Source organism: Lagenorhynchus albirostris, chromosome 4 (assembly GCF_949774975.1).
Source record: "Lagenorhynchus albirostris chromosome 4, mLagAlb1.1, whole genome shotgun sequence".
NCBI classification, from domain to species: domain Eukaryota; kingdom Metazoa; phylum Chordata; class Mammalia; order Artiodactyla; family Delphinidae; genus Lagenorhynchus; species Lagenorhynchus albirostris.
In genome coordinates this window covers 38,724,777-38,750,912 of record NC_083098.1, presented here as the reverse complement: position 1 = coordinate 38,750,912, position 26,136 = coordinate 38,724,777, and the positions used below count along the sequence as shown (strand labels likewise).

The following is a 26,136-nucleotide window of genomic DNA, read 5'->3' as shown; positions in this document are numbered from 1 at the left end:
TCAGATAACCAAAAATGCGATTGGCTACTTGGAAAACTTAAAAAAAAAAACCAAAAAACTTTATATCAAGCAAAAAGACTACATATTTATTTATAAAACTGGAAATTACATATATATTTCATTGTCTAGCTTCTTCTATAAAAGAAAAGAACTTATTCTCCACTTAAAAGTAAATTTTAGATCTAAATATTTAAGGTATATTCACAAATAAGTTAATTGTTCTTGATGATTTTGCAAAAGGAAAGAAATAGTAAACAAATATTTTTAGAGCTTTTACTATTAAATTCCATCTTGCTTTGGACTCCTTGCTAATTTGTCTGACTCCTGCTCTAGGCCAGTCCATCTTTAGCAAGCATCAAAATCACCTGGGAGGTTGTTCAAACAGATTGCTGGTCTTCATCCCCCAGAGTATCTGAGTACTGAGTACTCAGTAGATCTGAATGGGGCCAGAGAATCTGCTTTTCTAACTAGTTCCCAAATGATGTCAATGTTACTAGTCTGAGCACCTCACTTTGAGAACCAGTGTTCTAGACTGTTAGTTCCTTGGGGGGTGAAAACAATCACTGTGTCCTTAGTGTCTGGGGTTTAAGAAATTTTAGTGCAAGAACAGAGAACAAATTAATGCTTAAATGAATGAAAGAATGAGTGCTGGACCTACAAAGGATAAAATCATATGCAAAACTACCACACTAAATATTGCTGGAGAGACAAACACTTCTGTAATTATCTAATCTTTTCAACTGAACAACGTTGGAAATTAGAAATCAATCCACCCAAAGACTCTCATATGCACGATAATTACAAAATCAGTGGGAAAACTAGATTTAAAAAAGGGAGAAAGAATAAAAATGGTAGTACTGACAATCTGTCTCAAGCAATATTTGCCTCTACTGTGATTGGCCAAATACTATCAATAGCCAGCTCTCTTAATAGTAAGCGCCAAGTTAGTATCATATTTGCACTACTGCTTGTGCAAATGTAAGTATCACCAAGTTTCCTGGTGTTATTATAAAATGTGGAGGGCGAGCAATATCAGGGGTTTACTCATCCTGGCATAAGGAGATGTACAGCTAGCACGTTGGTATATGCTGGCGGGCATATTGGTATATGTTCAGGTATGCCCTATGGAGAGATTGGTTGTCAATGTTGGCGGTTTCTGAAGTCGGATTTTTTGGTTATATCTTAGAAATGAGTGGAGAGAAAAGGGGGAAAAAATTGAGATAACTACCTTCACTAATATCTTGGCTGTAACCACCATCTGGTTCAATGTCCGAGGGGATCATAATGTGCCATGTAGTCATGCGGGCTTCTGCTTCCAGTCCAAACCCATCCACATTGCTGAAAAATTCCAGTCAGTTTAAACTATATGAAGGAAATTACTGCAGCTGTAAACTGTGATGACTAAGTACTACTCTGCAGACACAAGTAAACGCTGGCTCTGTCACAGAGCTCCATAAGTGGCAGACATTTGGCAGATGCACAGAACAGAACTTATAGTTTATCATGAAAGTGCCATTTTTAAGCAATGATGTCACAAATCCACTCGACTGAATGTAATTAAACTAAATTACAGCATTAAGAGGAGAATCGTACTATTTAAGACACTTTTTTATCACTATTAACATTTTTACCTAAAAATTACGAAAAGTTCATTTAAGAACATTCTCCTCCTATGACTGTGCCCCCTTTCCCATATCTTATCTCACCACTCTTTGCTCCAGCAGCAGTGAAATACCTGCAGTTTCCTACATGTGCCATATTCTTTTTGCCCTCTGGGCAATCGCATAGATGACTCTTTCTTCCCACATCACTCTTCCCCATTCTCGTTGGAGGATTAACTTCATCCTCAACCAGGTTCAAGCTGTAACTCAGCAGGTGTCTCTCCCAGGCTAGGGGCACCTGTTATGTGTTCCCAAAGCACCGTGCTTGTAGCAAGAGCACATTGCTTAGTTATGGATCCTCCCTCGTAGACTGCATGCTCCAAGACCTGCCACAGGGTCTGTCTCATTCACATTTCATCCCAGTCCCTAATCCAATGCCTGGCCCCCAGCAGACACCAAAGAAATACCTTGCAAAGCAATCAGTGGCAAAATACTAATTTTACCCATTTAACATATATTGCATTTATTTATTGCATTCTTATCTTTTTACCCCTCTTAACCTCCAACAGTGTGTATCTAATTTACTTGAAAAGCAAACTCTTATTTAAAAATTATATATGTGACATGTGATTAACAAAAAATTTAAAGATACAGAAAATTAAAGCAAAAATATACTCATTATTTCACTGCAGAAATTCAACCCTTGTCTTTTACCTTCTCATGAAGTTTTAAGTAAAACCGAGGTTAAAGAAAAAAGAAATGTTATAATCAGAAAAGTAGAACAAAGAGTTCTGGTAGAAAAATATCAAAGACAAATTCAAACTGAACCTAAAAGAGTTACCTTCCAACATGCAGGTTAATGAGGCAGTGAGCCAGACAGCTAATGAATTCTTGGTCATGGTTCCCAGGGCCCAGGATCAAGTTCCTGTTTACAGTCAGGACCCTGAGTGAATCAAGGAGAGCTACTTGCTGCGGGACTGTTTTGTGTGCCCGGGAGAACTGGTACAATATGGTCCTATTGAGGCAGTGATAAACCGCATCCAGTGACAATCCCTGGGATCTTCTTTTTGACTAAAGATATGAGAGATACTTTAATAAAATGGACAAAAAAAGTCTGCTTATCATTCACACATGAACATTTATTAGGTTTATTATGTATCAGACACCATGCTAAGTACTGGGGTGCTAAGATAAAAAATACAAAGCTCTTGCTATTATGAGGTTCAGAACCCACGAGACACATAAATGTAATGAGATGAGTGCTGTGTGTATATACATCTGTGTTCAGAGCAGCCTCCCTCAGAACACGGGCAAGTGCCATCTGGGTAGAGACTCCTACCCCACAAGTTTTGTAAGGGTGATCAATCGCTACTCAAAATTACTAAAAAAAAAAAAAAAATTACCTAAAATGTTAGTAAAGAACTTCTGACGTTGTTTCATCTCACGTGAGAACTTTTCTCTTTGGCTAAATACAAATTTATTCTTAAAAAATTCTTGGGTGACATGTGTGTGTCTAATAACATGACAACAGTATTTCCTACTTTCTACATCGTGTGTTGAATAAGATTTATCACTTGTGCCAAACCGGAAAAGGTGCCACAAACACACACTAATATGACATCTTCAAAGGAACAAGGACTACAGTGAACTTTGTAAAGATTCAATTACAAGAAGAGAATACTCCTCTAATATCAACTCTTCATGCTCTGTTAAATCTTGACACACTGATGCATCATACTATGAAAATCTATCAAATCGTATTAACTTAAGGTCTTTAAACCAACAGGAAGCTGTCCAGCTATGTGGTTAGCAATGAGCAATGCCAGTGGGGAAGGCAGTGGGAGCCCACAGCCTGAGAGAATGAGGAAGCTTTACATACTGGACACACTGGCACCGGGCCACGGGTAAGGGGGGGAATGGTTACAGACCTACGTTTTATTCACTTCTAATAAGCTGAACTTTACATTAAAATGTCAACATTCATTATCTTACTAGTTACACTTATTTCCAACAATTTTGACACCCGAGGCAAAGTTTTTCAATAGGAAAACATGTACTCTACAACTAATGTGACAATGGATTACCTGTGCAATTAGTTGAATTATAAAATCTATAAGAAGTTTAGATTCTTTGTTGAACATGCCTTGCCAAAGCTTGTCCACCACACGTTGTGTGAAATAAAACACATTGTTCACCAATACTTGGTAGCTCCCTCCACTGGTAATAGGCAGAGATGCATCTTCCCCTAAATTCCAGCAGGAAAAAAATGTCTTAAGAAAATTGATGTCCACCAGCCTAAGACCAGACCCTCCAACAAATCAGGCTAAGGCAAGATGAGTACATCTACTACCGTTAGAAATAAGACCATTAGCTCTTATGTACTACTTTAAGCAAAATGATGTTCATGGCCAGAAGTCATGATAAATGTTGGAAGAAATAATTTCTGCAGGATAAAAGTGTTATGGATGGAGACTGAAGTTTCTTACTGACTTAAGACAGTCTGTGATAAGCAAACAGTTCGTCAACTGTCAGTGACACATAGCCTCCCTTTGAGAGAAAAATTAAGTCAGTTTATTAGTTGTAAATTGATTCTGTCTAACTACTAAAGGGCAAAACAAATCATCAAACAAAACTTTAAGCACAATGAAGTAATGGAGGCAAAAGAGAGGTCCAAAAGAACTGTAAAACACAGAGTACCATCAGTGGTGGTGGTGCCATGGGGTACCTCTCACCCCTTCCATGATTCCCATCAGCACTGTTTCTCTTCTACAAGCTGCCCCGGTGGCTTCAGTGTGCTCGCTGTGTACATACTGCCTCAACACTAATCCTCCTGGCTCCTCCTCCAACAGAATGCCCCCTTTAAGCCCCTCCCTCCTTTCTAGAAATTAGGAGCCTTAACTGACTGTAATTATTATTCCCACCTAACTCTAAATCACTACACAATGCAAAACTCTTTGTTTTGTGTCTTTATGTAGTAAGACTGATGTTACTTAAGATTCTCAAGCGATAAGAACAAATACAAAAGTCTGACTTGACACCACAGTTTGAGAGTTGCATGTTATGACAACACTAAAGATTTTCTTGGCAAACTTACTTTGTTAAAAAAAAATGATAATGTAATAGCATGGAGGTTCTATGATTTATATAATTACCAGAAATTCAAGTAGCAAATATGCTAAATCATTACTTTTCCTTCTTTAAATTTTGTCATTGTTTTACATATAAATGTTAGCTCCACTGTAAATGTATCAAGTTTTGTAGTTTTATTGTAACTAGAGACATACAGGAAAAACATTTTAATGTGCTTTGAATTTACATCCTGAAAGCCATTCTAAAGAATAACATAGATACCTATAACTGAATAATTCCACTAATAGGTATAGTTTCTGAGGGTGCTGGTAATGCATTTCTGAGTGCTCTTATACAGGCATGTTGCCTGGGTGGTAATTCAGAGTGCTACATTTGTAACTTATTTGTAAGTATATCACAGTAATTTTTAAAAGTATTAGATAATTCATAAAAATATACTGTTCACATAATATGGTTTTAAAAACATTTTTTCTCTTTCCTTGTCCTCTTCCTGCCACCTCTGAGCATATGAACGTGGACAAGCAGCTTAAGTACTCCCTGTTGTTGATCCTTTATCCCAGGTTCAAAGGAAGGAGATAGATGGGCCTTTTCCTCATTATAGGAAAATACCAATAAGGGGAAAATGCACAGAAAAAAAGGAAAAAGATGAAGTTAAAAAAGTGGTATACTTGGGGTTTAGATAGAGAAGGGAAGTGATTATAGGTACTTTTAACAGAGTGAAAATAAAACATGATATTACCCAATAAAACATCAGCTGCAAGCAAATGGTCCATCACACTATCCAAAATATAAGTCTGAAATTCTTTTTGCTGAGTTCTTGTCGATCTTTCAGGGGAAGCCTAATCAATAAAATTTAGAATTAGAAACAGAACCCAGTAAACAAAGGTAAGGCTCATCAACCATAGTTATATTAAAAAAAACTACTGGTAAGTAGTAGAATATGTCACAAGAGATGGTATATATGCTTGTACTCTCTTATTTTTCTGACCATAGATTAAAAAACAAATAGAAGCAAAGGTGAAACAATACCTTCTTTTGAATCCTTTCCTCCAAAAGCAGTATTCTAAACATTTTAAGTATTTAATAAATATTTGATATCTATTATCCATCTACCTCACTTCCAAAAGAGATCTGGCAGTTTCTAATGAGATACAGATAAAATAAATCATAAAGCCATTTAAACAAACACAAAAGCTCAGGAGTCTAGTAACCAAGAAGGTAAAGTCAATGGGGAGGCAAGTATTTATATCAAAAAAATCAATTAAGCACACAATTTTGCTTTGAGCTTCCTAGGGTCAAGAAGGAGAAAAAATAATAATATGACTTACAAAGCCTTTAATTATCTATAAAAAAGGAAGCATACTATATAGTCAGCAAAGATGTTTTCCTAAGATTGTTCTGAGAAGAATGTTCCCTGTGGGTTTTTATAAAGAGGACAATGAACAGCCCTGTAGGTTGTACCTTTGATAATGGTTTTATACAGTACAAAGACGATTTTTAAAATTATCTTGAATAAAAGTTTAGGGCACAAAGTTAAACTATAGTTCTCTGATGGCAGTTCTTTTGGTAATTAGGGTGGTATGATCCAGGTGCATAACTTTCAAGTCTCTAGCCTGAGAGGTGGTAAAGCACTGGGAACACAGGGATGAAAGGTAGGAAAGATCTTTTTGTCATTCTTCTCAAATGCCAGTCATGTTAGCTGGCTTTGGATAGGAGCTGGATATTGAACGATTCAATAAACTGACATAAATTTGTTTCTTAAAAAGAGATCTGGATGTTGTAGTTACAAGCAGAGTACTGATGCTTTGCAAGTGAAGTTAAAGAATCTATTTCTTCTCGCACAGACAGGTCCAGGACTATGTTTATGACCATGCCGCAAAAGTGGGCTATAGAACACTGTTCTGCTTTATGCATTTAAAGTTAAAATCTGTTCCACTGGGGAAAAACCCACTTCTTTCTATTCTGATTTTCAAAGTGGTGCTGGTGAAGATTTTAAAAAAGCAGTTAAAATTGGAATCCTATATTCAGATCAAAGATATTATTCTAAGGATTCAAAAACCAACCAAAGTTGTAATGAACGTTTCTCTGTTTTTCTGATAAAACATATTTTGTTTTAAAATGAAAAACATGGGCCTAGCAACAGTTAAAAGAATATTAGTTCTTAGGAGTTTGGTTTGGCATTAGAATAATTTGGGAAAAAGTGAAGGTCATGACATGTTGTTTATAATCTTTTTTTAGAAAATTTATTTATTGATTTATTTTTGACTGCGTTGGGTCTTCATTGCTGCGCGTGGGCTTTCTCTAGTTATGGTGTGCGGGCTTCTAATTGCAGTGGCTTCTCTTGTTGCGGAGCACGGGCTCTAGGTGTGCATGCTTCAGTAGTTGTGGCACACAGGCTCAGTAGTTATGGCACACAGGCTCAGTAGTTGTGGCTTGTGGGCTCTAGAGAGCAGGCTCAGTAGTTGTGGCACACAGGCTCAGTAGTTGTGGCTCGTGGGCCCTAGAGCACAGGCTCAGTAGTTGTGGCTAGCAGGCTCTAGAGCGCAGGCTCAGTAGTTGTGGTGCACAGGCTTAGCTGCTCCGCGGCATGTGGGATCTTCCCGGACCAGGGCTCGAACCCGTGTCCCCTGCATTGGCAGACGGATTCTTAATGACTGAGACACCAAGGAAGTCCCTGTTTATAATCTTAATACATTTTCCTGTGTAGAACAGACTAATACAATGGTCAGCAGAAGAGTTGGGGCCAAGGCCTGCCTATTCCTCATGCTGACAGTACATCAAGACCCCACCCCTGTTAACGGAAGGAAAGCGAGGACCTTCAAGTGGTTAAGTGACAAGACAGATTGATAGGTCTGAGGACTACCCTGCAATCGGATAAGAGACCATTTTCAAACAGCTTGAGTGATCAAAATTTACGAAGGAGTAAGGCTCTCCACTCACAGGAGGATTTAAATACCCCTGAGGATGGCAATACTCATTCAGGATTATAATCAACTCAATGTGGCTAATGGGATAAGTAATAATGAGTAGGGTTTACAAAATCTTAATTAGACAAAGTTTTGGAGTATGTAAAACAGGGAACATAGAACATAGAGAAGTAGTTTGATCTGTCAACAATAGTTATTTTTACTTAATTAGAAAGTATTCTTTTGTATTCTATAAGGATTTAAGGCTGGCTCAGTCACCAACAGGCGTATTTAATCCTCTGATTCCTCTCACTGAAACTGTTTCATGAATGATCATGACCCAGAATTAACTCTGTTATTGGCTCTAACTGCCAAGTTCAAATGTTCTTGCTGATACTCATAGTAGCCTAACTTTTAACGGACTTAAGACTTTATGAGTGTATGCATAGTTTTCTTGGGTGTTTTTTTCTTTTTTTAAAACAATTCACTGGACTACAATTATGTAACTACACAGTGCTTAGTTTTATGTACCTTATCTCATTGTGCACAATATCCTTTTGAAGTAGATACTATCATCTCCACTTCAGAAATAAGGTAATTGAGGCTTTGAGAGGTCAAGTCACTTGGTCAAGTCACAACTAGGTTTCAAACGTCAGTTTCTTTGACGCCAAAGTTCAGCACTTCACCTGCCATTCCATACTCTTCCAGCCCTACTAAAAATCTCCATACTGAAGTTAACAAATGCACAACAAGAGCAATTCAGCCACAAGCTCTCCATTTTTTTAGATAAACCTGGTTGGCCCACCAGACAACCAGGATGAATTCAGGGTCGAAGGAAGAGAGGGTGAGCCCTATGCTCTGCTCTGCCTGTGAGATCTGTCTTCCCAGAGAAGACAGTGAAGCCAGTCAACAACACGAGTCTTCAAAGACTCAAAGCGTCCTTTTTGAGGCCTGGGAACACCATGCAGAGTCGTCGTGGGCACATGTGCTGCCCGTGGCTGAGAGCCCTCTGGCTCTGCGGGGGAGGCCTTTAGTGCTCCGTAACAGGAAAAGCCTTCAAGGAAGAGGGGTTTGCGCTCTGTCCTTCTGACTGCAGAAGCCTGACTGGCTTCTCTTCTCTCAGTTATTTCATAGCACTCTCTTTGCCCACTTTTGCCACTTCTTTTGGTTTGTTTATTGCTCTGCAGGGGGCGCTGCACTCTGATGGGAACGGGGAGGTCTTTTAGAAGATGGCGGGAGCAGAAAGCAGCGAACTCCTCAGACAGGCACACACTCCAAATCAGCCTCCTTTGTTTCATCATATTTCTTTCCTTCAGGTATATACAAGTACTTTTTGATCTGTTCTCAGGTACTTTCCTTCCGTGGCCACATGCAGCAAATTCATTTGGCCTTTCATTAGATGCCTGGTGGTGACAGCAGAGGACGCTGGTGATTGTATAAGCCACCACAGGCCATTTGATTTTTGAGCAGGTCTTACGTGCCAGGCACTGTGTTATGAATCTTATATGTATTACCTTACTTAATTCTCACAACAGTCCTCAGAGACAGGTTCTATTTTTATGCTATCTTAAAGATGGGCAAACTGTAAGGGGTGAAGAGAACTAAGCTGGGCCAAGGTTACACAGCTATAAGCAGCACATGTTTAATTTCTCAAAATAGTTTTGCTGGGTGATTTATATATATTTAACTGTCACAAAAATCATGCAGGGGAGATAGTATATAACATCATTCTCTAGAGGATGAATTTAGCTCAGTGAGAATAAAATGTTTACATAATAAACCACAGGGCCAGAATTCAAACCAGGTCCTTCTATGACACCACACTGCTTCCCTTGTATTTGGCCTGACTCACACTCAAGCCAGTCTATATGAATGGGAAGCTTTTATTTTTATAGACTGCTAATAAAGATAACTTCACACATTCTTTTATAGATACAATCAAGTAAGTAGACACTCTTACGATGACATCCCAACAATCATAAGACTGAAAATGGCCTGGCTTGAGCATATCAGCCCAAAAATCAGTTGGTTCAAACACCTTCCTTCACGTAGGTAAATGGTAAATATATAGGATAGTTCTTCTGTTGACTTTCTTCAGAGATAGACTTCATAATTGTAACATTCAGAATCATATGCTTGTAATTTATTATTTTACACCATGGGAAGACATGGAATGCAACAGCATTTCCACTAAATATTTTTTGTATGTGTATTCTGTGTTTGTGTATTAGATTTGAAGTTCCTCAAAGCACTGATTTTTAAAAGCAAATTTATCTCTTTCTTATTAGATGGTATCATATCTTCCTGTTTGGGAACTGCCAGGGATATAGTTATAGTTAAATAATTCAAAAAAACTTAAAGAACACACCAAGGCACTGAGCTAACTTTGTGAGAGACAAAAGGACACATGAAAGTTGGTCCCTAACTTTAAAGAGTTGATAATCTATTTGGGAAATTCAATCTTGACACTCCCTGGTTCTTCCTAAAATACTACCACCCCTGACTCCCTAATGCAATCAGATAAAATTCCACTTCAGGGCAAGTTAGTGTCCACAATAATGAGAATGTTATCTCAAGGTTAATACATGTCATATCAAACTTTCCTTACTGAAAAATACAGAAAACCAAAATAAAAGACAATTATACAATTTACCCGTTGCTAGTTAATTAGCTATTAGGATTCCTACAAGACTGTTATTACTGAATACATACACTTACCCCATTTCCTCTACATATGTGTATTTTATTTTTTGGCTCAGTTATGCTTTCTTACACACACCTATTCTTAACTTTATCCTGTTATTTTCTGAAAACCATTTTATTTTGCACAGAATGCTTCAAATTCTTACCCCATGCACTAAAACACTAGCCATCTCTCTTCTTAAAGTTTCCAAAGAGGACAAGCTCCACCAGGCAGGCTTTTAAATTCTACCAGATGAATTCTTGATGAAATCAATTATTTTTCTGCCAATATTGAACACTGTGGTCCCGGTTAACACGCTTTGCATAGGACTTCCCTGGTGGCGCAGTGGTTAAGAATCTGCCTGCCGATGCAGGGGACACGGGTTTGAGCCCTGGTCCAGGAAGATCCCACATGCCGCAGAGCAGCTAAGCCTGTGCGCCACAACTACTGAGCCTGCGCTCTATCTAGAGCCCGTGAGCCACAACTACTGAGCCCGAGTGCTGCAACTACTGAAGCCCACGTGCCTAGAGCCCGTGCTCTGCAGCAAGAGAAGCCACTGCAATGAGAAGCCCGCTCACCACAACGAAGAGTAGCCCCCGCTCGCCGCAACTAGAGAAAGCCCGCACGCAGCAACGAAGACCCAAAGCGGCCAAAGATATATAAATAAATAATAAATAAATTAAAAAATGCTTTAAAGTGCTTAGCGTGACTGGTACCTAAATTACACTGATTTCTTTTAATTGATCAAACAGGTATTTTCACATGAATAAGATAAAACATTTGCTGGGATTTTAAGGTTTCAAATAAAAAGTTAACTGTTTTCGCCACTAGAGGGAGCAGAGAAAGTGCAGGTTCAGTTGTCAAACTGCTGAGGGCGGCATGTGGAAAGCTCCTCACAGAGAGAAGCAGTTAGTCTTTTACACTTATTGAATCTTTCATAAAACATTATTTTCAGAGCTCTGGCATGTACTGCTTGACCCTATTTATATGAATTGGCCAAAAGAATGAATGTATAGGCAACTAATTATATATTAGATCCCCTTCAATGATCTATTTTTTTCTTGAGATTTTTCTAGGTGAACATTTGGTTTTCAGGGATGGTCAATTTCTAGAGCCAGCAATGTGACCACTTTAGGGTTTGTTTTCTGATGCATCAGCTAGTTCTTATCACTTATCAGGAGAATTAGCAAGTGCAATGGACTAAATGTTTGTGTCCCCCCGCAAAATTCATAAATTAAGCCCTAACCCTCAATGTGATGATATTAGAGAGGTGGAGCTTTCTGGAGGTAATTAGGTTTAGATGAGGTCATGGGGAGTCCACATGAGGGGATTCATGCCCTTATAAGAAGAGGAATAACCACCTGAGGTCTTTCTCTGCCATGTGAGAGCAAGGCAGCCATCTGCAAGCCAGGAAGAGGGCCCTCACCACAACCTGACCAAGCTGGCATCCTGACGTCAGACTTCTCAGTCTCCAGAACTGTGAGAAATGACTGTCTGCTACTGAAGCCACCCAGTCTATGGTATTTTGTTATAGGAGCCTGAGCTCAGATACCAAACAACCTACAAGTTTGCTGCCTTGGGGAAAATTCAGTAAGTGCATATTGAGCACCTATTATGTGCAATGCACCACACCTTAAGCCCCACAGGACACTAAAAGCAATAATACCGGAAGTGATAAATAAGAGGGACTGAAGTAGGAAGTTATAAGCTAAGGAGACAATGCTGCTGTAAATGACTAGGGAAGGAGCTGTAACACTAAGGTCCATGGGCCAAATTCAGCCTATAGTTGTTACTGTACATAAAGTTGTACTGGAACACGGCCACGCTCACTCATTTATGTATTGTCTGTGGCTGCTTTCTCATTAATGGCAGAGTGAAGTAGTTGTGAGAGACTGTACAGCCCACAAAGCTGAAAATATTTACTATTTGGCCCTTTACAGAAAACGTTTGTCATTCCTGGTCTATCCAGGGGAAGGGTGATAAAGGACTAAATTAAGGACATACCAAGAGGAATAGAAAGAAGAGAAACAAATTGATAGGGTGTATATTAGCACATTTGTGATAAAAAATTCCCATAGCTCATGATATGTTCTGCCTTTACAACCCAAAAGAATTAGAAATCTGAAAGGTATGTGGCATAAAACTTGCTTGGTTATTAACGCTCTCATTATAAAAACAAATTGAAAGAGATGTAAATGCATTTCTTTGTCTTTACCTCCAACAAAAGATCAATTAGTGGAGTCTGCTTGCTGGCAGGGGTAAGACAGAGGTTGTCTATTATTAAGACCCGCATGAAGTCAAAAACGAACTTTTTAGCAGGGTGATTGGTCAGGTATGTCTTGACACCCACGTTGCAGTACTCTGATTGGCTTCTGTTCATCCCTGTGTCTGCTGCAAAGGCTTTAAACTCTTCTGCTGGAGATCCAACTTCATCATCAAGATCAGTCACCTAGTAAAATCAAGTGGAAATATATCCTAGTCACATTCGATTTCATTTGATATTTTTACTTCCACCAAATTGTAGCAGCAACAGTATTTTTGTTCAGTGTTTCCCTCCTATTAAGCTATTCAGTGCATTACATCGTTCACTTTGCTTTACTTATTTTCTCTTTTCAGGGTGGTAATCGGGCACCATATGTCACGATTACTCAACACATGCTCTTTCTAATATTAAACTACTCACTGGCCACTAACCATATAACTGCTTTATGTTGAATTTTATCTCTATTGTGGATAACTGAACTTGAAATAAATGAAATAATAAAATGAGAATGACTATATTTGCTTATTTAAAACATACCTACTGAGAAGTCAAGTGTTATAGACTTTCAGATAAAGATCTGGCATAATGATTGCACCCAAGGGCTGACCCATTTTTGTAAGTTAAAAAAAAAAAAAAAACCCAAATAAGTAAGCAATACAAAACTAGTACCAAGTTTGAGCCAACAGAAAAAGAAAGAAGGATTAGAAGACAGATTACAAGATGCCGACAAGGAAAATACATCGAAATATTACTAAAATCTTTTTTTACCAAAAATGTGGATTCTAAAATTATAAACAAGCCATGGTGTTAAGGTTATGTGCTATACTTGCTTTTTTCCTAAAAATCGCCATAATTTTAGAACGAGTATTTCACCATTATACATGAAGAAAAATTAGTATGAAGAAGATACCTTATTCCAGCCTCTTGAGTAAGTGGTAGAAGTAAGACAAAACATCATGAAATTCTGAAGTTCTATGGAAGAACAACTGTCTTTTGGGTTCGTTTTAAAGGACAAAAGAAGTATTTACATTACGTATGATTACAGTCTAATAACTTTCTCTTTAGTGCAAAATATGAAAAATAACCGTTGAACAAAATAGAAAAAGTTGAACAGAAGGGACAAACACACATGTCATTTCTTATAAAGACAATCAATCCTGTAATTAATTTGCAAAGACTAAATGCAGGAGATGCCTAATTCCTGAGATAAATGAAGTGGAAATAAATTTGGTCTCACTAGAGTTCTGTAACCTGATTTTACAACTATACAGCTATCATTAAATATAAGAAGAAATGGATCAACAACTGCATGAAGATGGAATTCACTAATGAGGGACTTACAAGAATATGGTAAATGAAAACAGGAAGTAGAATTCACTGTTATTTCAAGGGAAAGCAGAAGGAGCATGTGGGGAGCCAGATACCAGATAATGATGTAAGAGATGAAGCAGAAAGTTATGAAACTGTAACTTGGTGAGAAGCTTAAAAGATTGGCCAAAAAAATCTGCTAACCATTGGAGCAGACTAATTCCAGTTTTGATATTTTCCTCCCCCTTTCCTACCATCTCTGAGTAAGGGCGAATGTTGAAGGGGAAGACCGTGGCTGCTAATGCACACAGGAAGTCGGGGCTCATCCACATGGAGGCCAGGTCTGGGACATTGTGATACAAGTATCTAAAGAACTGCATCAGGGTCACAGGATATTCCCGGAGCCAAGATCCCTCTTCTTCTGACTGCCAAGGCTGCCATGGGGACAAGAGAGGAAACAACATGTTAGAAAAACTGACACTACTAAGTTACTCACTACTCTTCTAAAAACGGATAAATTGATGGTCCAGAACTCTTGTAAACCACACACAGGAGCAAACACACAGGCCAACAAATCTAGAAATAAGCTAAAACAAAGGTGATACCCCTAGAAACTGACAGGATATTTTTCTATTCATTTCAGTACTCACAGCTCAGTAACTAGAGTCAATGGTTTTGATTATTCATCGTTATCAACATGAGCATGGCTGGAGCCAGTAGTGGCTCTATTCCCATCAAAGTTGCCCCATCCTCCATCAAGCCAGAGAGTTAGGATTAAGATAAAAATGGGGAAGTTGGGCTTCCCTGGTGGCGCAGTGGTTGAGAGTCCGCCTGCCGATGCAGGGGACACGGGTTCGTGCCCCGGTCCGGGAAGATCCCACATGCCGCGGAGCAGCTGGGCCTGTGAGCCATGGCCGCTGAGCCTGCGCGTCCGGAGCCTGTGCTCCGCAACGGGAGAGGCCACAACAGTGAGAGGCCCACGTACCGAAAAAAAAAAAAAAAAAAAAAAATGAGGAAGTTACTTGACCTTTCTGAGCCTCCTACTGTCATATAAAAAATGAGAACGGTGCTCTTAACCATTATGCAACTGTGATATTGTGATTCATAATAAGAAATATATATTTAGTCTTTGTTCCATTTCAGGCACAGAGATCCTAAAACCCTTGGCATTTCCTAAGTGATAAAAGAGCCATAAATGTGTCTTTTTGTTAATCATAACAAGCTGCTTTCCACCACACTTGAGTTTATGTTGATGGGCTGTCTTGCCAGGGGAACCAACCATGGCACTAGAAGGCTGGAAGTTAACCGAACCTGTTCCCCACAGCCCCCAGGGACGAAGAGGGGCTGGAGACCAGGCTCAGTCACCAGTGACCAATGATTTAATTAATCATGCCTGTGTAATCAAGGTGCCATAAAAATAAAAAACATGGGGTTCAGAAAGCTTCTGGACTGATGAATACGTGGAGGTGCTGGGAGAGTAGCAGGACGGAGAGGGCATGGAGGCTCCATGTCCCTTCCCACCTTGCCCTATGCACCTCTTCCAGCTGGTTGTTCCTGAGATACGTCCTTTTATAATAAACTGGTAATCTAGGAGGTAAAATGTTTTCCTCAGTCACGGGAACCTGAAATTTATAACTGGTGAGTCAGAAACACAGGTAACAACCTGGACTTGTGACTGGCATTTGAAGTGGGGCAGGGTTGGTGGGGGGGAGGGGTATCTTGTGAGACTGAGCCCTCAACCTGTGGTACCCGATGCTACCTCCCAGTAGATAGTGTCAGAACTGAATTGAACTGTTGAACACCCAGCTGGTGTGGTGAAACCTTCCACATACTTGGTGACCAGAAGTGTCAGAAGTAAAGTAGCGTTGTAGTAGAATATTGAATAAAGTAGACACATAGGAGTTGTTTTTCCTTAAAAGCCTTACAACAATAACAGTGATGATGATGATAAAAGAGTAACAAAAAAAGAATATATTTCAACAATGCTTATCTTCTGATACTTCTCCAGAGAGTGGCTTCTTTTTCAGCTTAGATTTTTATAATTGTTTATGAATAAAAACCAAAACAAGAATCCCAAAGCATTCTAAATTAACACATTTAATAGTAACATTCTTTTCTTAGATGGCATAAGAATAGTTTTGACTAAAATCAGATTTATCAGGTACTTGTAATCCAAAGAGTCTGGTTAATAATTCCTCTTACAATGTGATCCTAAATCGTGTAAACAAATGAAATCATTATTCACGGTATTCCTGTAAGAAAGGTAGGAACATACATTTTGTCATTTACTCTTTCAATTTTTCATATCTAAGTTAGAAATAATTAGAATAGAAAACATAAAAACAAATACAAAATAAAACTTGCACTGATAACATTTTAAATCTCTAAATGAGAGTGATTTTAAAAGTTCAAACAACATATTGCAATGACATTCAGTACAATATATATTCGTTATATACACTTATACATTGAAATATGTATTTTATAGCGCTAACAGCATCAGTTAACACTTATGAAGTGCTTACTCTACACCAGGCACTCTTGTAAGTGCTTTGTGTATATACTAACTCATACATCCTCACAAGAGTCCTAAGAGATAAATTCTATTATTACCAGCATTTTATACATAAGGAAACTGACGCACATGAGGTTAGTATGTCTGAAGTACCAGAGTAGGGATTCTGAACCTAGCTCCCGAGCTCAGGATCTTAACAACTGCATGGTCTTTCCTTACACTAAAGATAACAAAACACAGAGGCTGAGGTTCCAGAGACCACATAGTAAATAAAGAGTTATGACAGCAAAGGATTCTTCTATTTTAAAAAATATCACAGGCAGGAAGAACTACCGACAGGTATCAGTATCTCAGGAACTTACTGAATTCAGCATGCTGCGGAGCATCCCCAATAATAAAAAAGCAGCTTCTGTGCATACGTTATGGATAGAAGAGACCACAGTTCCACTGGAGGCAGGCACTCCAAAGATAAATGTCCAAATGGAATCTAAATCAAACTGCAGAGGTGAAAGTGAATAAAGATTAGCCGTTGCCAATTTTTTTCAGTAGAGACCCTCAAAAGTTCTAATATTCTAAAATTTCTTTGAAATTAATTAGTTTTTTCCAAAGTGAGCAATGACAAAGAGATAGAGACCTAGCACTCCTCCCTCCTATATTTTAAAACTCATTTTTACATTTACAAGGCAAAGTGAATATTATGTATCATCCCGTCTTAGATCTATGTTAAAAACATAATTTTCTTTTTTTTCCCTAAGGAAAACAAACAAAAATAAAATACTTGCTAATTAGCTAGGCGATGAAATTAAAGAACTGATGGTCTTAAGCAGGATCTTTTTAAAAAGCACATTGAACTTACTCTTTCCCCCACTCTCAGCAATGTTCTAATTCACTTTTAGGTTACATACAGATGAAGATTTGATGAAATAAAAATCAGTTTGAGGAGATTTATTCATAGTAGTTTTATATAACACTTTATGACTATGGTGTCATGCTTATTTTGAAAATTACATAACCAACCAAACTCTGCTAAGCATGAATCTGTACTGTGACTTAATGTATGGGTACAGACTCAGCGTTTTCATTTAAAAGGTTTTGTCAATGACTAGAGTTGATTTGAATAGCATTTTGGCATTATTATGGAAGTATAACTGAGTTTAAAACTAAATTCCTATGTCTTTGCAGTGCCACAAACATGAACTATATAGAAATATCCATGACGGTCTCAGATTAGAAATCAGGTAAAGCCTTACTGTTTTCCTGACGTGGACATTATCTATCATTGAGAATTTAAAAACATTTTTCTAATCAGACTTGTACTAAGAATCCTTTCATACCCACCCAATTTATGGTATGTACACTACTCCATTTTTAATTCTACAGAAATTATATTTCTAGATAAAATCATGTTACTCAAAAGAATTCTTTTGATCACCATTAAAATATCATCCAAAGTCTTCACGCATATATAATCATATAGAGTAACCATAAAGAGAAAAAGACCAAATAGGTACAAAGGACTTCTTTTTGGGAAAATTGTCTATGGTACTTTCCGATTTTTATGTTCCAAATCAAATCCCAAACGTGAGAAAGGGATGGAACCAGTTGATTTTAGTGTGATTAACCCATCACCCTGCGGTGACTTTCTAACAAATGTAATTACACTTACACCCTACTAGATAATTCCTACCTGGCAACCCTGCTTACATCGGCTGCTGATGACAGGCACACTGACCTGCAGGTTCTCAGGCAGCTCACTAACTGGCTGCTGCAGAAACAATGCCATGAGGAGAAAATAGAGGGCAGGGACATTAGTGTGTTTAGGAAGGAATGACTGAAGAACTGGAAAACCAGGAAAATGACAAGCATCCCGGTTAATCTCCCTGACAGTCGATCTCCCACCAGCACTCCTGCCCACGTTGAATCCTAAGAGAAGAGGAAACAACGATAAGGACAAAATTAATAATCGATTACCATGCTACATTAACAAAGAAAGGAGTAATTCAGCATATGTGACATTTCCATCCAGAACATTCACATTAATATAAGTAATTAACTATTCAACTGTTGAATTAATCTTTCAGTCAAAAGTTTTACTTTACTATCTCTTTGACTTTGGCAAGCCTGTCTATTAGGATACATGTCTCAAAACACAGCTGAAGCAGTCAGATACAAGAGGTAGTATAAATTCTACTCATTAAAAGAATGACCTCCAAAGAGTTCTAACATTTCCCTAAGAAGAAAGTAATATTCAAAACAGCCAGAATTTAAGATGCTACAAAAAAATGTAACTTAAAAATAAAGTTAATATATTTCATTTGTCCTGAAAATCATGATAAACTAATTACCTTAAATGATCTATGAATCAAGAGACAAGACAAAATGAATATGCAAAATAATCTTTCCTCACAACATGATCTGTAACTCTGCTGGAAAGCTGTCTGGCAGTGGGATAGCAAGTCTGAACCCACTGTCACTGTGGTTATCTGAACATCCAAAATCTGTTCTAGAACCACAGCTCTACCAGGAGATGATCACTGCTTATTAATGTGGCTTACAGCACCAGCCTTTCTATCAATCCTGTTTCCTCCTTTATATAACTAACTAACTAACTTTGGGAAACAACTCAAACATCTAGTTGTTTTTGTTTTTTTTTGCGGTACGCAGGCCTCTCCCATTGCTGAGCACAGGCTCCGGACGCGCAGGCTTAGAGGCCATGGCTCACAGGCCCAGCTGCTCTGCGGCATGTGGGATCTTCCTGGACCGGGGCACGAACCTGTGTCCCCTGCATCGGCAGGCGGACTCTCAACCAGTGCGCCACCAGGGAAGCCCTCAAACATCTAGTTCTTTTGCCACCCCAAACCTAGTACAGTGCTCAGTACAGAAGAAATGTTGGCTAGAGATTCAATGGAAAACTTCTGCAAACAGCAAGATGAAAGATTGACTTTTACTCTGAAACAATTTTTATTTCAAATGAATATTCACATTTTTTTCCAAGTTCTTTTTTCTATGATGAAGTAAGCACATACTTGTTACTACTTAAAATAATGAAAGAGAAATTTGTATCTAGGTGGCTTTTTAAACAGTTCATCCAAATCAATTGCTCAGTGTGATATGAATTAATCTTCTAAAGCATGCTCTTCTAATTAACAAAAAATTGGACAGCAAATTACCAACCTCTTTCATGTATCATCTCATTTCTTAGACAATGGGCATGTAAGAAACTGCTATTATCCTTTTTATAATGTAGAAAATATGCGATTTGTTCTAAGTCATAAAGTTAATGAGTGGTGGCACCAGGACTTGAAGCCTGTAAAGCTAAACTGTCTCCGTTGGCCTTCTCAATGACATTGTCACATTTCTGAAAAACTGGCTGCATTAGGATGCTGGGTGATTTTTGTTTCTAGTAAATTCTAAATGAAATCATGAATATAAAAAAGTCTGAGCCTTAAGAAATCAAAAAACATAAAGTGGTATTTTATACATTAAGTAGGAAAAGAAATTTTGATCAAATTATATGTCCTAAATGAAAACCAATACTAGCATTAATTTTCCTTTCCAAATTTTCACACTCTATTTCCACCCCATAATTGATATTAAAGAATATCTAATATGTTATTAGCAATTAAGCATTCATTTAGATTCAAGTTACAGCTACATGGAAGGTATTTTTATAAAGAAAAATCTGACAAAAAACTAAGAAATATGAATAAAATATTCAAAAACTTTAGGTTGTTCATCATATCAAAGAGAAACAGAATCAAATGAGATGATATATATGTAGATATAAATATACATCCGTATATATACACAAGTATGTATGTATCAGATATTCAGGGAAAGTTATATTAAATTTAATCAAATTTAAATTAAACTTAAATACCTAGATTTCTCTTTTAGAACCAAAGCAGCATATGCAATATACAAGCAGGTATCAATGAAGCACAAATAAATTCTAAGACATGAAGTCAGGTAGGTCAGATAAGTTAAAAGCACCTTTTCCTGATATTACTGAAGTGATGTAGGACAGAAAAAAGGACAGAACTGACTGTCAGAAGACAGATACTCAGACATATTACTGTCTGACACAGGAAGCTTATGTATTTAACAGTATTATTTTCCTAATTAGAGAGAAATTAATTCTTAATGTATACTCATTAGGTTTATTTCCTATAATATATAACTTATATACCATAAAGTACATACACCCGTATCTGGAATCCTGAAGGCAAGTGAGATGACATATGTTAAATAATTTTGCAAACTGCAAAGTCCTAGGTGAAACTTAGGTATTATTTTGGCCTTCAGTGAGAAGCAGTGCTGTCAATTAGCATTTAAAACTCTTACATTCTCTGAACTCACACTGAATTGTGCCTTTCACTGTTTATTCTCTTAGTAGCTACTAGCTACTATTAAGGTCAAAAAGCTAAATTTCTTGCTACGAAACTGTTTATGACACTTGTTGGCTATATCTTTCTCCCAGAGTCAATGCAAAACAGCAATCTATTTTTCAGATCATAAAGTCTCTATAATGATAATAATTTAAAATGCATTTTTTTTTTTTTTTTTTTTTGCGGTACACGGGCCTCTCACTGTTGTGGCCTCTCCCGTTGCAGAGCACAGGCTCCGGATGCGCAGGCTCAGCGGCCATGGCTCACAGGTCCAGCCGCTCCGCGGCATGTGGGATCTTCCCGGACTGGGGCACGAACTCGTGTCCCCTGCACTGGCAGGCAGACAGACTCTCAACCACTGTGCCACCAGGGAAGCCCTAAAATGCATATTTTAAAGCAGACAATTTTCTTGAGAAATCATTTCACAGTGAATTTCTTTCTTCATCACAAAGTTCCTTGAGACGTTTTTCGCATGTGAAATAACAATAAAATAATCCTATGGTGTAAGCTCTATCTTCCTACCATTTGCTATAACATTTGACAAAGTAGTGCAGGTTGCACCTAGGTATTGATACTTGAACATTTTTTTTTAACAGATAAATTACATATTAAATTCTGATACCTAATTTTTCCACCTGACAGGGTAAATAGTTATTCTTAATGCTTATTGCAGAATACAATTATATATGATTTTAAACTGTAATGTTATAAAGACAAATATATTTTTTAAATACTTTAAGAACTGAATGACTATAATTTTCAATAAAAACATTATCTTAAATATATATTTTCCAAAATAAGATCATTAATATGAACAGAAATATATACCAGTTCAAATAAATCTAACACAGGAAACTGTAATTTTCTAATATTGTTTAAATGCTCAGTTCCGTGTTGAAAACAGCATAGAACCAGTAAGCAGAGAATAAGGAGCTTTGGCTGAAACTTCAATGAGCTTAAATATTTGTGTGGCAATATAACATAACTATTAAAAGCATGGGTTTTGGATTGAGCGACCTGGATTCAGATTTTTTTTTTTTTTTTTTTTGAGGTACACGGGCCTCTCACTGTTGTGGCCTCTCCTGCTGCGGAGCACAGGCTCCGGACGCGCAGGCTCAGCGGCCATGGCTCATGGGCCCAGCCTCTCTGGAGCATGTGGGATCTTCCCGGATCGGGGAACGAACCCGTGTCCCCTGCATCGGCAGGCGGACTCTCAACCACTGCGCCACCAGGGAAGCCCTGGATTCAGATTTTGACACTTCTTACCTGACAAGTGACTTCACCCCTATGCCTTGACTTTCTCATCTGTAAAATGGGTATTTATATATCATAGTGTTACTGTGAAAATGAAATAAGTTATTGTGAAACTGAAAAGTGTTTGTAACTGGTACAGAATAGATGCTCAAAATATTATTATTAATTCAGTTCTGATAATTTGCAAATTATTTATAGATCAGAAAGAGGACTATACAACAAAAAGAAATCATAAGAAATTTACTTGAGTTTTCACATCTTAATATCCTGTCTCTGACTTCAGTTTGATTTGCAATTAAAAAAGCCAAATTTGAAACTTTTTATTCTTTTTACTCTATCATTAATCAAAATTCATGACTCAATGGTTGTTAGACAAACTGAAGAGTATAAGCTTATATAAGATTTAAAAACAAAACACAAAACAGCTTATTTCAAAGCAGCCGACTGTAAAAGTCCCATACCTAATACAGTCCCGATCTTATTGGTTAAGACGGAATCTGTCTGTTCCAGCCACCCTCCACCACTGAGTCCTTCCTTGAACTTGATGAGAATAGACTGATTACTCAGTAGGACGACAAGAATCCTCATGGCTGCCGTAACTGTGGTGGAATGCAAGTGTTCTTCCATAAACATCATAATCCAGTCAAAACCCAGCGTCCTGACCAGCTCTTCGCAAGCTCTATTCAAAGATAGATGGATTAAACAAAACAAACATTAATTTAAAGGATTATGATTTCAAATTAAAAAAAATAAGACTAGTTTCATTCTTGAGATACAATAAATTTCAGGGTTTAAAAAAAATCTATTAAAAGTCAGTGGCAAATCTTTCTTTTGTCTACCATGAATTAACTAGTAGTAGCAACTATTACCATCAATGCTCAAAAGATTTTACTTACTGCAAATTAATGCTTGTCTTTTCTTTAGATGTGTAAACCAGTTTTAGTAAGATATCTAGAAGTCTGTTCCTCAAAAGTATAAGATTGGCAGATACAAGACCTCCAAACTCTTCTTCAGTTCCTACAATGAAAATAAATACATTAAATTGCCCTAGCTGATAAACTAGGATAAAATATCCAACACTGTTCTAGGAAATCTCACTGAAACACACCTTTCAGAAAACATTTTCTCTAGGAGTACTTTCCACTCAAGTGAACAAGAAAAAGGGTCCAACATTTCTCTTTAGAATCCTGAAAACTGTTCATTTACTTATGAAATTATCTAAACAAGTGATAATAAAGACTGTGAACCCTTTTTTATATTAATATTCCCTTCTCCTACCAACAGGGGTAAAGTAATCAAACGAGGATCACAGGAACAAAAATAACAATGCAAACCCTTAATTTCTAGTCTTTTTGAAGGACTTAAATGGTTAAAATTTCCAGATTTAAAAATGAAAAGAGGAAGCATAAATTATTCAATAATTATAATACATAAAGTAAAGTGAGAATTAAATAGCACAGACAAGAGGGAAAGGCACACAAATGCACAGGAGAACTTGGGGAAGAAAGGAAGGAAGACATAAAGCTTACGGTTCTCAATGGATAGTACTGGAAGCACAAGGGACTGGGATCAATGGCCTAGTGTTGCAGGCCCAGCTCTGCCACTAAGAGCTCGGGGTTAGTAAGTCACAATCCACATGCTTTCTTTCCTTTATTCTATAATTGAAGCTCAGGCTAAAGTTTAATGACCATGGTTATATGCTTTTACTTGTTTGGGCAAGGGACTATTTTTACTTTTAAACAGTATCTTTTAAAATGCTAACTTAGTGCCTTAATCATTGAGAAGGGTGCTTTAAGCTTACCAAGGGGAACTCAAGATTCCCTCCCAGGCTAACAGGCATAGGACTGGTAATTTACAAATTGCCTTGTGACAAATGGAATGGACAACCTAAATTGACAAATGAATTACTTCCTTTCAATAAAATGACAATCCACATAGAAATTAAGAATTCTCCTTAGTTTTTATGCCTATTTTTTTCACTGTCAGTTATGTCCCGCTAATTTTCAAATAGTTTAAAACAATTAACTCTGAAAGAAATTTCCAGGTTAACTTCTTTCCATTCGAACTGATGCTTTACTCCACATTGCACTGTGCTTTCATGCAATTTATTTTATTTTGCATTAATTATTATATCACCGTTCACCATTATTCAAGCCATTTTTTTGGCAGGTGTATCCTGAAGACTATGTAAGCTACATGAAAGAAAAAATTATGGTTTTAATTTTTTGGAACATCCTGTTATACTTAAGACGGTCCAGTCCACACAATTAAACAATCAAGGTCATATACTAACAAGACCAGCAATATGCTCCTGACTTTCTCTATTCTTTCAAATGGCAATAAATTGATGAGGAGACTAGTCTAATCAACTTGGCAGATCAAGAGAAAATTTTCCTAATTTATACATCCCTGCTACTGTGCTCTTGTCAAAAAAAGTTTACAGCACTAGTTGTAGTTATTGAATTCAATGGCCAGCAAGAAATATGGAGACTAGAGAAATATTTTTCCCATATCTTTTTTTTTATACTTGAAATAAACATGTTATACAGTTCCAAAGATTTTAAAAGGACTTTCCTTTTTTTTTTTGGCCGCATGGCACAGCATGTAGGATCTTAGTTCCCTGACCAGGGATCGAACCCGATCCCCCTGCAGTGGAAGTGTGGAGTGTTAACCACTGGACTGCTAGGAAAGTCCCAGGACTTCCCTTTTTAATTCCTATTTACTTGGCTTATATTAATTCAGAACTTAGAAATAATCTTTGTATAAGGTAGAATAGTGCAGTGGTTTAGAATGTTAGTATTCAGGATGGCTTAGAATGTTGGACTACCTGAGTTCAAATGCAGTAGTATGATCTCAGGTAAGTTTCTCTTAAACCTTCTGGGCCTCAGTGTCCTCACTTTTTGTAAAACTGTGATAACAACAGGACCAATTTCATAGGACTGTTATAAGATTATATAGAGCACTTAACAGTGCCTGGCAAATATTAAGCACTAAATAAGTGTTATCCATTGATTTGATCTATATGCTTCTCACCCACTGCTAATTTGCTTCACCAAAGAAATATCAACATTCTTCCAAATGGTAGGAAGTAAGTGGTTACTGGCCTTATATTCTGCTCTATGATTAGTAGAAGTCAGCCTCTCAAATCTCTGTTTCACCTTTGAAAAACATAATTACACCACTTTCTCTTCTTATTCATGAAGCACCAGAGAGGCTGTGCTCTGATTGATATAGCCAATGTGGAAGAGAACTCCCAGATGGATAGGGTCATAAGAGTTTTAAAGGAAATCATTTATGTGACATAATTTGGGAATAATGTAACAGGATAATAATGTAAATAATGCTGAACAAATATAAAATATTGTGAATTTAATTACAGGTTAATCTAAAGGTCCTTTTGATGTTTTCCAAGCAAATCTCCTGCTCTAGAATACACAACTGGAAAAATACATTCTAACAAGAGAAAAATATGCTTCAAGGGAGGAGAGTTTTTTTTTCAAAAAAAAAAGTGGTTGTCATGGGCCCAGGAACTACAACTTAAGAAAATTTTATTCTACACTTACATAAAGTGAGTCTAGTAAAATATTCTTTCCCTCAATGACTATTAAATATTTAACAGGGAAATAAAAATAACCGCAATATAGATACAATTCACTTTAGCAAGAATCGATGTTTCTGAAGAGTTTTACATAAATTAAAAAAAAATGTTCAAAAATTAACTGGAAGAGTTTATTATTTAAAGGAACATTGCTATAAATCCTGTAAAAATAAGAAAGATTTTATTTTTAAAGTAAATTCACACCCTATTCAATTTGTAGGTAATTCTGTACTTCTGCATATTGTAGAGCCTTGGTCTAAGACAAATACATCTGTGAAAGACCAAAAAAAGTAATGTAAGGAGAAAAGTAATATAACAGTGTCACATATAATTCAGGTCTAACTTGTGTCAGAAGAAAACAGGGTATAGTAATTAGGTTCCAAGCTCCAGAACTGACTCACCAGTGTCAGGCTTCTCTTCATGGTTTATTTCCATAACTACAAATTTCTCACAAACTGCGAAGGTTGGTAAAGTAGAAGAAATAAACTGGCCAAACCTTTAAATACAAGAAAAAAGAGGTTATAGATTTT

The 26,136-nt window shown here is 37.2% G+C and overlaps 1 protein-coding gene across 1 annotated transcript in view; it reads right to left on the bottom strand.

Moving 5' to 3' along the window:
- The window catches only part of WDFY3 (WD repeat and FYVE domain containing 3), a 264,325-nt gene that overhangs the window by 65,417 nt on the left and 172,772 nt on the right, over positions 1–26,136 (bottom strand). Inside the window, exons 32-42 of the mRNA XM_060147888.1 lie at positions 26,008–26,102; positions 22,905–23,025; positions 22,470–22,687; positions 18,054–18,289; positions 16,729–16,863; positions 14,106–14,285; positions 12,496–12,729; positions 5,431–5,530; positions 3,686–3,846; positions 2,443–2,672; positions 1,229–1,338 (exon numbers count right to left, since the gene is read on the bottom strand). Coding sequence (XP_060003871.1) covers positions 1,229–1,338; positions 2,443–2,672; positions 3,686–3,846; positions 5,431–5,530; positions 12,496–12,729; positions 14,106–14,285; positions 16,729–16,863; positions 18,054–18,289; positions 22,470–22,687; positions 22,905–23,025; positions 26,008–26,102 — 1,820 coding nt within the window. The remainder of the gene's footprint in view (positions 1–1,228; positions 1,339–2,442; positions 2,673–3,685; positions 3,847–5,430; positions 5,531–12,495; positions 12,730–14,105; positions 14,286–16,728; positions 16,864–18,053; positions 18,290–22,469; positions 22,688–22,904; positions 23,026–26,007; positions 26,103–26,136) is intronic.